At 42.5% G+C, this 17,527-nt stretch overlaps 1 protein-coding gene across 1 annotated transcript in view; it reads right to left on the bottom strand.

Moving 5' to 3' along the window:
- The window catches only part of Fkbp9 (FKBP prolyl isomerase 9), a 47,646-nt gene extending 30,768 nt beyond the window's left edge, over positions 1-16,878 (bottom strand). The window contains exon 1 of the mRNA XM_026401555.2: positions 16,496-16,878. Within this exon, the coding sequence (XP_026257340.1) occupies positions 16,496-16,728 (233 nt within the window). The 5' untranslated portion in view covers positions 16,729-16,878. The remainder of the gene's footprint in view (positions 1-16,495) is intronic.
- Between the last annotated feature and the right edge of the window lie 649 nt (positions 16,879-17,527).

Below are 17,527 nucleotides of genomic sequence, written 5' to 3'. Positions count from 1 at the left end.
ATGCTTAGGGGATATATAAAATAAGTACATGAGCTGGGGTTGTGGCTCAGTGGTAGAGCACTTGCCTAGCACACATGAGGCACTGGGTTTGATCCTCAGCACCACATAAAAAAATAATAATAATAAAAAATAAATAAATATGGACACATACAAATAAATAAAGATATGTGTCCATCTACAACTAAAACAAAAAAAAAAAAAAAGAAGTGCGAGTTGGGGTGTAGCTCAGAACTAGCCTAGCATGCATGCAGGTGTGGGTTTGATCCCCAGAACCACACACACACACAAATCATATAATCTCTTGTTTAGTAAAATGTTAAGAGCTGTTCAGATTGACGTCAGGTACTTCAATCCCTGGTACCTGCCACCATTCCTTTTGTAAATTTGTTCCACTTTTGCTTCATTTTCCCCTAATGAACAGCTTGGGCAAGCAGTGAAGTCCACCTCACCACTGGAGGCAGGGCAATTCCGTCAGATCTGCCTCTCCACACCTCCATCTCCTCCCAGTTTTATGGCCTATTTTAATAGTCTTCCTTTCTTCAAGGTCAGTGAATAGAGAGCAGGAATTCAAGTTCAGGCCAACCCAGAGGACAAAAGCACATGGTCAGTTTTGTGCCCAAGTCAGCTTTACACCTCCACCCTCCAGCTCCGGAACCAACACCCTCCCCCTGGAATGCCAGCTCTTGAGCTGCACTTGGCTTGCACTTCACCATGCCACAGAGCAATCATAGAACTAGCAGGTTTATAATGATGCACCCAAAAGACAAGCTTCAAAGTCTCCCAAGGTTCAGAACATGTGCAAACAGCAACAATGCATAGACAGGAAGCTAGTTTAAAAATACCTGTTTTCCCAAACTTAATGCAAGTTTTTAATAATAACTACAATTTACAAAGTATTTATTATGTGTCAGGCCCAGCAGCAAACTAGGCTCTTCACATATCCTCATTTAATCCCCACACAACACTTCCAGGTGGGTGTATGTCAGGCTCGCTGGAAGTTAAAAACCTCCCCAAGATCCTAAAGTTAGCCAAGTGAGAAAAAAAAGGCTAGAACTCAGGACTATCAACTCTTATGCTCCTGGCACAGGGCCTTCCCATATGTTGTATATAAACTGTTGATGCCCCACAGAATTAATTTAATGAATGCCTAAGCACTGTGAACAGCAAAAAAAAAAAACAAACAAACAAACAAACAAACTTTCTAGCCAGGAATAGTGGCACACACCTGTAATCTCAGCAGTTTGGGAGGCTGAGGCAGAAGGATTGTGAGTTCAAGGTTAGCTTCAGTAACTTAGTAAGGCCCTAAGCAACTTAGCAAGACACTGTTTCAAAATTTTTTTAAAAAATTAATAAAAAGGGCTAGGGATGTAACTCAGTGGTTAGGCACCTCTGGGTTCAATCCCTGGTACCAAAATTTAAATAAATAAATACCTTTCTGGGAAAAAAAAAACGTACACATTCACACACGCAAGTAACTAACAACACAAGACCAGTGTTATCTACGGCTTAAAACTCTGACCATCTGGAAAAATAAAGTCGTTAGCAAATTTATGCTGATCAGTGCAATTGGCATAAAGTCACAAGTAGTATCAAGGCCAGAACTGGCCATGAAAAGCATTTCTGCAAACTCTGGAATAAGCACTTACACAGCTTGTCCCAGTGTCTAGCTCATTTACACCTTTTATAGATGTCCCAGTCAGGGTCCTGCGGGAAACAGATGACACACCCAAACTAGGAGTTCCAGGAAAGTTTAATAAAGAGGCTGTGCACAGCTGACATCAGACTCAATGGCGAAAAACTGAAATCTTTTCCCCTACGATCAGGAATAAGGAAATGATGCCCACTTTCACTACATCTATCCAAGTAGTCTAGAACTCCTAGTTAGAGCAATTAAGCAAGAAAAAGAAATACCAGCCATTCAAAGTGGAGAGGAAAAAGTAAAATAGTAGTATCTTTTAATATTTATTTATTTTTTAGTTGTCATTTGACACAATACCTTTGCTTTTATTTATTTATTTTATGTGGTGCTGAAGATCGAACCCAGGGCCTTGCACGCACTAGGTGAGCGCTCTACCACTGAGCCCACAGCCCCAGCCCCAATAGTAGTATTTTATGTGCAGAAAATCCAAAATTCCAAAGAGAAACTGTTGGAATAAAACACATTTGCCATAAATTGCAGGATACAAAATCAAATACACCAAATCAGTTGTGTTTCTGTGCTGACAGTGAATAAACTGAAACAGAAATTAAGAAAACAATACTATTTATAATAGCATCAAAAAGTTTATTTAGGGATAAACTTAAAACAAGGAGCCAAAAGCCTTACACAATGAAAGAAACACTGCTGAAAGAAATTAAAAAGGACACAAGTAAAATGTATTTTTTTTAAAAAAAAGAACAAAAATAAGTGAAAAAAACATTCTCCATTCATGGGATGGAAGGGTTAATGTTGTTCAAATGTCCTTACTACCCAAAGCAATCTACAGATTCAATGCAATTCCTACCAAAATCCCAATGGCATTTTCTGCAGGGGAAAAAAATCCTAAAATTCATATAAAATCTCTAAAGTCACCACGTATTCAATAGAATCCTGAGAAAGAATAAAGCTATACTCCTACTTCTGATTTGGAAACATATTATAAAGCTATAATAATCTAAACAGTATAGCAATAGCAGAAAGACTTATAAACCAATGGAATGGAATAGCTTAAAAATAAACTTTTATGTATATGGGCAGATGGTCTTTGCAAAGGCATCAAGAGTGCATGCTGGGGGTTGGGACTGAAACTCAGTGGCAGAGAGCTTGCCTAGCACTGAAGCTCAATGGCAGACAGCTTGCCTAGCACTGGGTTCAATCTTTAGCACCACAGAAAAATAAACAAATAAAGGCATTCTGTCCATCTATAACTACAAAAAAAATGTTTTAAAGATGGCATGATGAGGAAAGAATGGTCTCCTCAATAAATGGAGCTGGAAAACACAAATATGCACATGCAAAAGAAAAAACTGGCTGGGGTTGTGGCTCAGCGGTAGAGCGCTTGCCTCACATGTACGAGGCCCTAGGTTCAATCCTCATCACCACATAAAAATAAATAAATAAAATAAAGGTATTGTGTCCAACTACCACTAAAAAAAGGAAAAGAAAAAAGGTAGATCCTTGCCTCACACCATTACAACTCAAAATGGGTTCAAGACATAAACATAAGACCTGACATGATAAAACTCCCAAAGGAAAATATGGGAAAAGAGCTTCATGACATTGGATTTCACAAGATTTCCTGGATATGACACCATAAGTAACAAAGGCAAAAACAGACAAATGAGACTATGTCAAACTTTAAAACTTCTGAGCAATAAAGGAAAAAATCAACAGAGTGAAAGGATAATCTACAGAATTGCAGGAAATATTTGCAACCATATAAGGGTTAATATCCAGAACACCTAAAGAACGCCTACAATTCAACAGCAACTACAGCCCAGTTAAAAAATGAGCAAACCAGCCAGGCATGGTGGTGCACATCTGTAGTCCCAGCAACTCTGGAAGCTGAGGCCAGCCTCAGCAACTTAGTGAGATCTGTCTCAAAATTAAAAAGGGCAGGAGATGTAGTTCAGTGGTATAGCATCCCTAGATTCACCTTCCCCACTAAAGAGAAGTACCATCTCATCCAGCAATCCTACTTCTTGGTACACATACAAAAGAACTGAAAACAGAACCTTTGAGAAATATGTCTGCACACACACATTCATTGCACACATATGTTAACTGCAGCAATAGCCAAGAGATAAAAGCATCCTAAATGTCCATCAATTGATAAATGAATAAAGACTATGTGGCATATAAACACAATGGACTCTTATTCAGCCTTAGAAAGGAAGGAAATCCCATCATGTGCAACAATTTTGGATGAACCCTAAGGACATTAAAGGAAATAAAAGACAAACACCATGGCTAAGGTTGTGGCTCAGTGGTAGAACATTTGCCTGGCAAGTGTGAGGTGCTGGGTTCGATTCTCAGCACCACATATAAATAAAGAAATTAAAATTTCATCAACAACTAAAATATATTTTAAAAAGACAAACACCATGTGATTCAATGAAGTATATGAGGCATATAAAGTAGTTAAAGTCATTGAAACAGAAAGAATGTGGTTACCAGGGTAGAGGGCAGTGGGAAGGGATTGCTCAGTGGGTCTAGAGTTTTTCTTTTCTTTTTTTTTTTTTTATTCATTTAAATTTTTTATTTAACAAATTTTTTGTTGAACTGCTGTTATGCACCAGATATTACCCTACTCATTGGAGATTTATATATGAACAACATAAAGTTCCTTATGGTAATTTTGGGGGATATGGGTCATAAACAATAAAAAAAAGAATCTATCTCCAATGTTGGTAAGCACTTTTTTTTTATTGTTGGTTGTTCAAAACATTACATAGTTCTTGACACATCATATTTCACACTTTGATTCAAGTGGGTTATGAACTCCCATTTTTACCCCATATACAGATTGCAGAATCACATCAGTTACACTTCCATTGATTTACATATTGCCATACTAGTGTCTGTTGTATTCTGCTGCCCTTCCTATCCTCTACTATCCCCCCTCCCCTCCCCTCCCCTCTTCACTCTCTACCCCCTCTACTGTAATTCATTTCTCCCCCTTGTATTATTTTTCCCTTTCCCCTCACTTCCTCTTGTATGTAATTTTGTATAACCCTGAGGGTCTCCTTCCATTTCCATGCAATTTCCCTTCTTTCTCGCTTTCCCTCCCACCTCTCATCCCTGTTTAATGTTAATCTTCTTCTCATGCTCTTCGTCCCTAATCTGTTCTTAGTTACTCTCCTTATATCAAAGAAGACATTTGGCATTTGTTTTTTACGGATTGGCTGGCTTCACTTAGCATAATCTGCTCTAATGCCATCCATTTCCCTCCAAATTCTATGATTTTGTCATTTTTTAATGCAGAGTAATACTCCATTGTGTATAAATGCCACATTTTTTTATCCATTCATCTATTGAAGGGCATCTAGGTTGGTTCCACAGTCTTGCTATTGTGAATTGTGCTGCTATGAACATTGAACATCCTTGGCAAAACATTTCAGGAAGAGCAAAAGGAAAATAACAATAGAGTTTTTCAATATTCAAAAGTTCCAGAGATCTGATGCACAACAATGTACAAATAGTCCACACTACTTTCAAGTACACTAAAAATGGCCAAGATGGTATATTTAATTTTTTTACAATAACAATGATAATAATAATAAAGGGGCTGTGTGCATAGGTGTGCACAGGATATGGTAAATCACAAGGGCAGTGCAGTACTTCTACGGCTGGATAAGGGGTGCTACTGTCACACCTGGACCTAAAGGCCCCAAAGAGCTAGGGAGCTAGGAACTACCTAGAGGAGCTGGGACCTCTGGTTTAGGGTCATAGCCCATGGTGACCCTATTAAAAAAATAAATACCTCTACTTCACTCTTCTTTCCCTGATCTGTTAATGCTCCACTGGCTGAACACAAGCAAAGTATGACATCAAGGGGAGATCAATGACCTAACACATACTATGCTATACTATGTGGTCCATACAGGTGAGCCTCACAGAGTAAACAGTGGGTGGAACAGGTGTGGGCCTAGAGAGACCAATAGTGGTCACCCAGTGAATAGCAACCTGCTTTCCTCTCCACTGGTTTGTCCCCAGCTCATTCACTGCTCCAGCTCCTCTATCACTGCCCCCAGACACTGCTACCTGCCCCGTCCCAGTGAGGTGATGGGTCTGCAGCACCCTCCAAAGATGTTCTTCAAATTACCCACCCAAGGACCCTAAGGCAGGAGACACTGTGTAAAACCTATCATATTCAACTCATTAAACTGCCTACACAGAAGCACATTATCACGTGCCATGTTATTTTAAATAAGTAACCACACTGTTGGCTCTATTCTTAAAACATAGATAATGTGACTCTACCTCTGAAGGTACATTTAAATCTGCAGTGAGAAAACACTTTAAAAAAACAAATGGCAATGTAAGCACATTCACTCCCTAAAGCCTCCAAAGCCCATTCCTCCCTGAAAGACTTAAATAACTGGAAAGGAGGCCACAGCAGTCCAGGAATGGTAACAAAATTTTGGATGACGGAAAGCAAATGGAAGCCAGGTGCGGTGGCACTTGTCTGTAATCTTGGTGCCTTGGGAGGCTGAGGCAGGATCGTAAGCTCAAAGCCAGCCTCAGTAACTTAGCAAGGCCCTAAGCAACTTAGTAAGACTCTATTGCAAAACAAAAAATAAAAAGGGCTGGGGATGTTGCTCAATGGTGAGCGCCCCTGGGTTCAATCCCTAGTACCAAAAAAAAAAAAAAAAAAAAAAAGAAAAGAAAACAAACAGAGGATCAGAATGGATCTAGAAGGGAAGGCACAGATCCAGGAAATGTGGCCACAGTGCATCCTGGGGGCCTAAAGAGGCTCGGGAAGGATGCCAGAGTACAGAAAGAGGCACTGGGTCACAGTGTGCATTCAGAACAGCCACACACACACTTGAGCCCTCTTCCTACTCTTAGTAGCTGGCAACTATAATTTTAAGTTTTACAGAATTATCTGATTTTTAAAACTCTATGTGTATATATATTACTATTTATTTATTTGTTTAGGTACTGGTGACAAACCCCAGAGTCTCCACAATCTCTACCATTGACTACATCCCCACCTACATTACTGTTTAAAATTAACTTTTTTTTTTTTTTTCAGTAAGTGGGGATTGAAACCAAGGGCACTCATTCTACCACCGAGCTATATCTCCAGCTCTTTTTATTTTTTTCTTTCACATAGGGACTCCCTAAATTGCTCAGGCTGGCCTCAAACTTATGATCCTCCTGCCTCAGTCTCCCAAATAACTAGTTTATAGGAATATACCACCTTGCCCAGCTAAATTAACTCGTAAATTTTTGCAAAAATTGGCATACACTTGTTCTATTCATTCCTGGTATTTTGATCTCAGATCCAGAGACAAAGGAAATATGGGCATCACAGAAGGAACAGGAAATTGCCTTTTGGTTCCATTAGGAGAACTGAAGCCCAGTTCAGCTAGGAGAGGAAAAATCAGCTTGTTGTAAATGTCAGTTTCAGATTCCATTTGGATAATGAAAAATTCAAAACAGTATTTTGAATACTTAAAAAAGACTGCTAAGCTGGGAGTGGTGGCTCATGCCTGTAATCCCAGCACTCCAGAGGCTGAGGTAGGAGGATCACAAGTTCAAAGCCAGCCTCAGCAACTTAGCAAGGCTGCAAGCAACCTAGGGAAGCCCTGCCTCAAAATAAAAAATAAAAAGGGCTGGGGATGTGACTCTGTTGTTAAGCACCCCTGGGTTCAGTTCCTGATACACCCCCCCCAAAAAAAAAAGAATAAATAAATAAATAATAAAAAGGATGCTAAGCCAGGAATGGTGGTGTACATTTGTAGTCCCAGCACTTGGGAGGCTGAGGCAGGAGGGTTGCTTGAACCTAGAAGTTCAAGACTAGCCTGGGAAACAGACCAGTCCCATCTCAAACAAATAAAAAGACTTCCATATTTGGAGAAAGTATAACAGGAAGGAAATACAGTAATAAAGAGCAAGCACTGGACAGAGAGCCAGCTTTTGGGTGCCTTAAAGTTGGTCCAGTCTCATCTGGGCAAACTCAGATGGCTGATTCACAGGGGACCTACTTGATATGAAGATGATGGTCCTGCCACTGCCACATCAGAGGAGAACTGAAATTCACCTCCAGGTGAGATGATGACTCATACCCTCCCTTGGCAGAGATCCACTGTCAAGACTGGACTCAACTGCAGACTTGAAATGAGGGAAACAAGGTCTGATCTTTCTGCCTCCCTCCTCTCTCCTCACACTACGTATTCCCAATGGTGACTCTGGGCTTCCCAGGCCCTTTACCCAGGTATTTCCCTCAAACAACCACCTCCACCAGCAAATAATGAGACCTGGCAAGGGGAAAAGACACCAGTTAATGAACTGGCAAACTACCTGTCCGCTACCCAGATAGCAAAATGAGAGAAGACTGCAATGAAAGAAGAGAGGGGAGGGAGAAGGGAGGGAGGAGAGAAGAAACAGAGAGGAGCAAAAAGAGAGAGAACACAACACATCCATTCATATCTCCATGGAGGATCAGACCATGAAATGTGAATAGCTGGCTTGGATGGTCTTTGGCACATTAAAATACCATTAAAAGGAAAACTCTGCAAAGCAAACTAAAAACATTACCGTCGTGGATTTTTGTATTAATGCAACTGCTCAAATCAAAATGTCAGATTCCTATAGATTATTCTATTTTACACAAGTGTTCAGCCCAGTAGGACATCCAAATTAAACCATTAATATGAATGTGCAGTTGTCTGCAATGCTCTACAAGTGAAAATTAAAAGTACTGCCAATAAGTTTTCATGGGGTGCTGGGCCTGCCTGCCAATGGCCTCAGGAGACCCTAGAAGAATTATCCTAGAGGTTAGGCTCTCTCCCCCCAAATTAGCTTAGGTTCCAGGACTAACCCTCACCAGAAGCTCCTATTTATATTTAGTGGTACTGGGGACCAAACCCAGGGCCTCATGCATGCGAGGCAGGCACCCTAGTACTGATCTATATCCCTAGCCCCCACCAGAAACTTCTCTAGCATCACCTTATTTTCAGGGAAGAGCTGTTGTGCAGATTCACACTCTTAACACTTTCTGACCTGACCAGTGGCTCAGTCCCCACATACCCCCCTCCAGGCTGCCCTGACACTATCCCAGGTGCTGCCTAGTCCACCGGTTCTTCTTCATGCAACAGTATTGCTGAAGGCAGGGACAGGGGAATAGGCACCATCTTAGAACCACATGACTAAATACCCAGAGTGGACAAAGAACAGGCCCATAGTCTCTCTTGAGAATCAAGAATTGAGGCAGTCAGCTGGAGTGGCACTGGATCCAAGAGGTTCTGTGTGCAGCGTGGAAAGCAAGCTGGAGCTCTCCCCTTAGGGAAGAGGGAGCCCCTCTGTAAGCCCTTGCAAAGACACAGAAAGTCACCTCCTTTCATGACTCTGGATTCTCATGAGGCAATGGAGATCCTTCTAACTAACTAATTCCCTCTCCCTTCTGCTAAGTCAGCTGGAGTGGATTTGTGTGCTTCCCCCATCCCAACTTGAGGGTAGATTTTTATCTGTTTTTATTCTCTGCCATATCCCAACATTAGAAGCTCAATGAATGAGTGTGTAAAATGAAGCCCTAAGGAGCTGATCTCTAGGGTTCCTATTCACAATCCACTGAGGATCTCTTGGATCAATCTGTTTACTCCTCTGAGGAAAAGCCTTTAAGAGATCCCAGTCATAAACATTCAGGGCCAGCAGAGCCTTCTCTGGTTTTCATATACCTTTCAGTCCTGGGTTCCCTGCCTCTTGGCCCAAATATGAGGGCCTTTTGCTGCTCATACGCAGGATTTGGCCCATCCCATTACTCTCTTAAACATCCCCCCACCCCCGTTTCAAGGAATGAAGTCCCACCCAAGCTGAATCACAGGCTTCAGTACCAGTCCCTCCCCAAAGCCTCTCTTTGACTTCCTTCAGCACAAAGAAATCCCCTTCTCTTTGGAAGAGATATCCATGTCTCAAACTCACATGGCACTCTTCTCAGGCAGGTGACTTGTGTGAGCCAAAAGAGCACCCAGATGAGAATTCAGAGGTCAGTTACTGGCCAGAGGACCAATGTCATCACACCTTTCTGGACTTATTACATCATCCTCCATCCCAAAACCCACTGCTTTATCTTTCTTCATAGACCTCACAGACTTCTACTTTACTATATGGCTTAACAGTATAACTGTTCTCTGCTAGACTGTGAGCTCCGGAGTGCAGGATTTCTGTTTTATTAACTGCTACATCCCAAGCACTTGGAAGAGTAGGCGCTCAATAAATATTTGTTGAATGAATAAATGGATGAGTGAATGTATAAAATAAAGTTGACCCCTGTTAATGAGTCTATGATTCTTTTAAAGCCTTGGTCCCCAAAATATGGTCCTCAGACCAGCAGCATTAGCTGGGAACTTGCCAGAAATGCAAATTTTTGGGTCCCCTCCCAGAGCTCTAATCAGAAACTCTGTATACCAAGCTCTCCAGGTAAACCTTATGCATGCACAGTTTGAATTCCATTGTGCTAGAGCATCCAGACTCTACATACTCACAAAGGCATGTGGGATTTATTGAATACCACAATAATATTTACTGAATGCCCGGACCTTATGGTCTGCAGACAGATCTGGAGGCTGTGAATGAACCAATAAGACACTCATTTTTTTTTTCAGTTGTAGATGGACACAATATTTTTATTTTATTTATTTATTTTTATGTGGTACTGAGGATCAAACCCAGTGCCTCACACATGCAAAGCATGTGCTCTACCACTGAGCTACAACACCAGCCTGAGACACTCATTTTACCAGCTTTAAGGATAACAGGAATACAGTAAACTTTGGTCCCCAAAAGGAAATCATGGTGCACAGATTGATCATTCTCCTTACTCTATTTCTAGGAATGTCATGAAAGTCCTAAAAACTTAATCAAAGCTGGGTGAGGTAGTATACACCTGTAATCTCAGATACCTGAGAGGCTGACGCAGGAGGATCTCAAGTTCTAAACCAGCCTGAGAAGTCCCTATCTTTTAAAATATAAGGAGATCATGTCTCTTAAAAAATTGTGGGTTTTTTAAAAATATTTTTTAGTTGTTAATGTAACTTTATTTTTTATTTATTTATATGTGGTGCTAAGAATCAAATTCAGTGCCTCACACTGAGTACCAGGCACATGCTCTGACACTGAGCCACAACCCAGCCCCTTAAAAAATTGTTTTTTCAAAGGGATGTAGCTCAGTGGTAGAGCACTAGTTTAGCCACATGTGAAACCCTGGATTAAATCCCCAGTGTTGGGAGTGGTGATGTGAATCATGGTCTTTGATTGTCCTGTGGCAGGAACGTGCCTGGGCTGGGAACTTCCTGTGCAAAGGCTACAGGTTAAGACTGCCCAGTTGCTATGGTGACTCCCTACTCAAAGAAGATTCTGTGCATGGCCACTATCAGATAATTATAATTGGCTGCCCAGAACTTCATCTTTCAGCCTGCTTTCTTTGAAGAAACCTCAGAAAAACCCTTTTGATGTTAAAACCTATAAAATAAACATTCTGAGCTAGTAGCTCTGGGTCATTCATTCTTTATCAGGAATTGATGTCCCACCTGGTCTCAGCTTTCTCTCTATGTGTGTCTGTTTGTTTTTTCTAATCTCCAATTGCCCCTCACAGGTTTCTGAATTAATATCCGTGCTGGTCACAGCACCACAATACCACAAAAAATTAAAAATAAAATAAAATTTTTAAAAAGCTGAATCAGGAATGACTTGACAAGAAGCCTTCATGGAAACCTGCAGGTAAACACTGCCATCCAGATGAGTCTGCAGCAATGGCCACAGGAGCACATTAACAAGCCCATGGACACTGTGAAATAAAACCAAACCATGTCCAACCCAGTGGCGAGAGCTGAAGATGTGGGCCTCCTGGCAACTATAAATGCCCATAAGCTGACTCTGCTCAGAATGAAAGCAGATATTTTCTTCTGGACAAAACTTCCAAATCAGAAGCCAAAGCCCCAAACTCTAAGGTTTCCCCTCTCCCCAAAAACTTGGTAAAGGAATATCAAAGTCACTAAGTCTTCGATGGCTTTCCACTATCCTTAGACAAAGTCCAAACTCTACAACCAGGCAGCAAGAGCTCTCAAATGCTGGCCCATCACAAACACACTGTACCCCATAAATATGAAGACTTCTGGGGCTGGGGATGTGGCTCAAGTGGTAGCACGCTCGCCTGGCATGCGTGCGGCCCGGGTTCGATCCTCAGCACCACATACCAACAAAGATGTTGTGTCCGCCGAGAACTAAAAAATAAATATTAAAAATTCTCTCTCTCTCTCTCTCTCTCTCTCTCTCTCTCTCTCTCTCTCTCCTCTCTCACTCTCTCTTTAAAAAAAAGAAAAATAAATAAATATGAAGACTTCTTACATGTCAACTGCAAATTTTAAAATATAATCATTTTTGCAGGTGTGATGGTGCACGCCTGTAATCACAGAGATTCGGAGGCTGAGGCAGGAGAATCTCAAGTTCGAAGCCAGTTTTACCTAGCAAATTATCAAGGTCCTAAGTGAAGCAGTGAGACCCTGTCTCAAAAAATTAAAAGGACTAGGGATGCAATTCAGTGATAAAGCATCCCTGGGTTCAATCCCGTGTCCCAAAATAAACATATAAAGTCATTTTTTTAAAAAAGAGGCTAACTCAACCTTTCTCTCTAGCCTCCTATTATCTCTCCCTTTGTTCCTGTTTTCACTACCTGACTCCTACTCCAATCCCAGACCATACTGACCAGTCCTCACTAATTCCAACCCAGTGATCCAACCTCCACGCTTTCACCTCTATTTGCCATGCTCTCACCCCTACCCCAGCCCACACCCCTCAGTGCCTCTATAATTTTAGTTATGTTTAGGTTATTTATTTATTTATTTTAGGTACTGAGCATTTAACAACTTTACCACTGAGCTACATCCCCAGTCCTTTTTGTGTTATATTTTGTGGCAGGGTCTTACTGAGTTGCTTAGGGCCTTACTAAATTGCTGAGGCTGGCCTTAAACTTACAGATCCTCCTGTCTCAGTCTCCCAAATTGCTGGGATTACAGGCAAGCACCTCCATGCCCAGCTATGCTTAGGTCTTAATGCTACAATCCCAGGACTCCATCCTGACCACCATCCCCATTTATACACACAACATATAGTTAAGCCTCCTGTGTATTTTCACAGCTTCTTGCCTTCTTCCACCATATTTATGGGTAGACCACAGATTATGGCCACAAACTGCCTGGGTTAAAATTTTCACTTGACCGGCTAGTAGTTAGGTATCTTGATTGAATAAGTCATCTGAACTTTCTTAGCTTCACTTTCTTTGTCTGTAATGAGGTATCTTCTTCACTGTCTTATGAGGCTAAATGAATTCTTTTAAGATTAAAGAGATTAAATAGGGGCTGGGGATGTGGCTCAAGCGGTAGCGCGCTCGCCTGGCATGCGTGCGGCCCGGGTTCGATCCTCAGCACCACATACAAAAAAGATGTTGTGTCCGCCAATAACTGAAAAATAAAATGTTGAAATTCTCTCTCCATCTCTCTCTTCTCTCTCTCTAAACAAAAAAAAAAAAAAAAAATTAAAAAAAAAAAAAAAAAAAAAAAAAAAGAGATTAAATAAATTAATGTATATGAAGGCACATGGTAAGAACTATGTATAAACTCCATGAGGCAGGATATGATACTATTTTTACTGTACTTACCACATCATGTGGCAATTGCCTAGGCTATAAGTGCCAGGGTCAGGATGGGTGGGGATGTGCTGCACTAGGACTAGTTGGTCTTGAGGTAGATACTGGATAAAATGTATGATGACTGGATGTAGCTTCAATGAGTTTTTTTTTTTTTTCTGCTGTCCTGTGCTGCCTCACAGTGGCTGCCATCCCTAGAGGGTAGAACAACTTGTTCTAGGGGCGAGTTGTTATTATCATTATTTTGTGGTTCTAGGGGGTAGAGCCTAGGCCCTCATGCATTGCTAAGCAAGCACTCCAACACTGAGCCACATTTCCAGCCTTCCAAAATTCGAAGCCAGTTTTACTTAGCAAATTATCAATGACTATCAATCAGCTCAAGCAAGAAATTCTTCCCTATTTTATAATGAACAAATGAATGAAGACATGCAAACAGCCAATGAAGACATGAAAAGATGCTCAGCTTTAATCAGCATTAGGGAAATGTGGATCAAAACCACAATGAGATATGACCACATGCCCACCAGGATGACTATAACAAAGAAGAAAAATTCCGGATAATCAGGAGTCTGAGGCAGGAGGACCACAAGTTCACACAACTCAGTGACCCTATCTCAAAAGTAAAATTTCAAAAAGGGGTCAGAGATGTAGCTCAGTGGTGGAGCACTTGCCTAGCAGTGGCACTACAGTAAGGCTCTGGGTTTAATTCCTACTTCTGAAAAAAAAAAAAAAAAAAGAGGGGCTGGGGTTGTGACTCTGCAGTAGAGTGCTTGCCTAGCACATGTAAGGCCCTGGGTACAATCTGCAGCATCACATAAAAATAAATAATAAAATAAAGGTATTGAGGTATTGTGTCCAATTAAAAATAAAAAAAAAGAGAGAGAATTACAAGTGTTGGTGATAATGTCAAGAACTAGGAACAAGGAATATAAAATAGCACAGTCATTATGGGAAAATTTAGCAGTTCTTCATGAAATTCAACACAGATACCATACGATCCAGCAATTCCACTCCTGGGTATATATATATATATATATATATCCAAAAGAAATGAAAACACATGTCCATACAAAATCTTGTATGTGAACATTCATAACCTCATCATTCAAAATGACCAAAATGTATAAACAAGTCAAATGTCCATCAACTAATGAATGAATAAACAAAATGTGGTATATCCATTCAACAGAATATATACACAGCCATGAAATGGAATGAGGTACTGATACATGATAATATGGATGTCATCTGGTAATGTCATGCTAAAAAAAAGAAAACCAGATACAAATCACCACAAATTGTACACTTCAACTTATATGAAACGTCCAGAATGGGTAAATCTATGGAGACATAAAGTACATCAGTGGTTGCCAGGGGCTAGAGGGAAGGTGGATGAAAGGTAGGAAGTGCCTGCTAATGGGTCCAGCATTTCTTTTTCAGAGTGATGGGAATATTCTGGAATTAGATAGTTGAAATGTTTGCATAATTCTGTGGCTATACTAAACCATCCAAATATGTTCCTTTTGCAGGGGTGGGTACTGAGAATTGAACCCCGGGGTGCTTTACCACTAAGCTAAATCCCCAGGCCTTTTTATTTTTTGAGACAGGGTCTCACTAAGTTGCTGAGGTTGGCCTCAAACTCATGATCCTCCTGCCTCAGCCTCAGAGTCCCTGGGATTACAGGTATGCACCACTGCAACTGCCATTACACTCTAAATGGGTGAACTGTATGATATGGGAACTGTATCTCAATAAAGCTTCTTTTGTTTTAGAACAGCAACTGAAACAATTTCCAAGCACTCCCGTAGGTACCAGATAGTACTGTGTGCTAAATAACTTCTGTATATTCATTCCTTGCCTTTAAATAAGGCAAGAGAGACAGCAAGTTTTCAATTAGTGAGTAAGCTCAGCACAGCCTCAGGCATATAGCAGCAGCTCAACAAACAGTTTTCGGCCTAGTCCCATGATTCATTATGAGAACTGCTGGCACATACTAGGGTTTATAACAAAAGCCTTAGTGAACAGTAGCCTGCTACAGGAGACCTGTTTACCCCAAAGCTATAATGGAGAGAAACTGGGGAGTCCTAATGAATGTGATGTTGGGACAGAGTTGAAAGAAGAAATCACTAGTCCAGTACAAGGCCCCAGGGGCAAGGACTGCTGTGGACCGCCTCCCACCTCAGAGAAATGTTTGTCAACCAGGAAAGGGAAAGCAGTGGAGGTTACATGCACAGTCTGCACTTGAATTTCAGGGATTCCAATCTGACTCCACCATCTACACAAGTTTCTTAGCCTTGGCCTCGGTGGGCTCAGTTATCTCACTGGTAAAATGTTCACAGGATTGTTATAAGAAATAAATGAATGTGTGTGTGTGTAATGAATTTATTGATTAAATGAGTGCTGTGTGTATACATACACTCATTTAATTCTGTACACACATACATAGAAAGCGCTTAGAACTATGCCTACAGCTGGGTGTAGTGGTTGGTGTATGCCTGTAATCCCAGAAATTTGGAAGGTTGAGGCAGGAGGATCCGAAATTTGAGGCTAGCCTCGGCAACTTAGCAAGACCCTTAGCAACTTAGAAAGACTCTATCTCAAAATAAAAAATAATAAGGGCTGAGGATCTCAGAGGTAAAGTGCCCAGGGTTCAATTCCCAGCACAAAAAAAAGAAAAAAAAAAAAACTACGCCTATCGTATAACAGTTCAATAAATGTTAGGAACTGCGATTATCTCAGCTTCAACGTCATCGTCAATCTGTGAGAGGCATTTCTGATTAGATACTCAAGAGACTGGTCGCCAAGGGGCAGTCAAGGAAGGCGGCAGGCGTTCGTCGACATCTACTCTGGGGGTCTCCTAGTGTGGTCTAGCGTCAAAGCGCTGGGACCAGAGGGAAGCGGAATCTGTCTCAGCTCAGCTGGGCAAGATCTTATCCAGGATTCCAGTAGCTGGGAGCGAGGCGGCCTGGGGCGCGTACAAAGGCGGGGAGGCGCACCCCCGCCACCGTGAGATCAGGATCCGGGAGCACCGAGGAAGGAGGGGCTAGGAGGAGCGCGGGATCCCGGGGCGGGGCTGGGGGAGGTCCGTCGGGAGGGAAAGGCCTGTCCGGAGAGGGGACAGCGGGCGCAAAGGGCGTGCGCGATACCTGGAGTCGAACTTCTGGCCGTCGGGGAACGTCCCCACATAGTGGTAGCGCACGAAGTCACCGCTGCGCACGGTGCGCGGACACTCGTCGGGCACGAAGCGCCGCTCGATCTGCAGCTCTGCGTCGGAGCCCAGGCCCAAGCCGGCCACGGGCGCCGCCTGTCCGGTCACCCAGAGCAGCAGCAGCAGCAGCGGCGGCGGCAGGGGTCGGGAGCCCCGGACCCTGAACGCCATCCGGGCAGCGAAGACAGGAGAGAGAGGGGGCGCAGACTGGAGCTCTGGAGGCGTGGGTCGAGTCTAGGCGCGCAGCGGCGTTTGCAAACGTGGAAAAGCCTTCGGGTCCCGTCCCGGCCGCAGCTACCACCCCCTCTCTGGTTGCCCGCCCCCCGGCCCCAGCCGCGAGGGGAGGAGCCGCGCGCCGGGGGCGGGCGCGCAGCTCCGCGGGGCTTAGGAGTTGGCCGGCCGGGAAGAGGGGGTGGCAACTGGAGAGGGGCCCAATCTGCATCCCGAACCTGGCGAATTCTTCCGCTAGGGGCTGAGGTCCGAGGTTGGGAGAGTTTATTCCTCAGGCCCAACCGCTGATCTCCGCCCCTCCCTAGTGACTTATTTAGGGCCAGGAGAAGCTCCTACGTGGCCACGGATCCAGTTTTCCCTTACTGCCTCGCGGAAAGGGGGAAGCTTGGTTGTTTTGTTTTGTTTTAAATTAGTTACAAGGGTAGAATCTACATTGAGCGAAGCCATCCTTCGGCATTTTTTTTTTTTTTAATATTTAGAGAAAGGGGGAGGCATATTTTGCTAGACATGCCTCGCTAAACATGCTAATCATGTTTCATCCTGATAGTTGTCCGGGTGAAAGTTTTAAGTTGCTTAATGTGCACAAAGTCATTCATGGATGCAGTGTGGATTGATAAAACTACAGACAAACCACAGATCCACATGTATGTAACCATGTAGGTAGGACTTCATAATAGAGACCCAGCTGCCACAAGAAATTCATTAAACGCATCCTGTGCTTAGAATTGGCTTATAATTG

This window comes from Urocitellus parryii, chromosome 3 (genome assembly GCF_045843805.1).
Source record: "Urocitellus parryii isolate mUroPar1 chromosome 3, mUroPar1.hap1, whole genome shotgun sequence".
Classification (NCBI taxonomy): Eukaryota; Metazoa; Chordata; class Mammalia; order Rodentia; family Sciuridae; genus Urocitellus; species Urocitellus parryii.
This window is presented reverse-complemented; position numbering and strand designations above follow the sequence as displayed.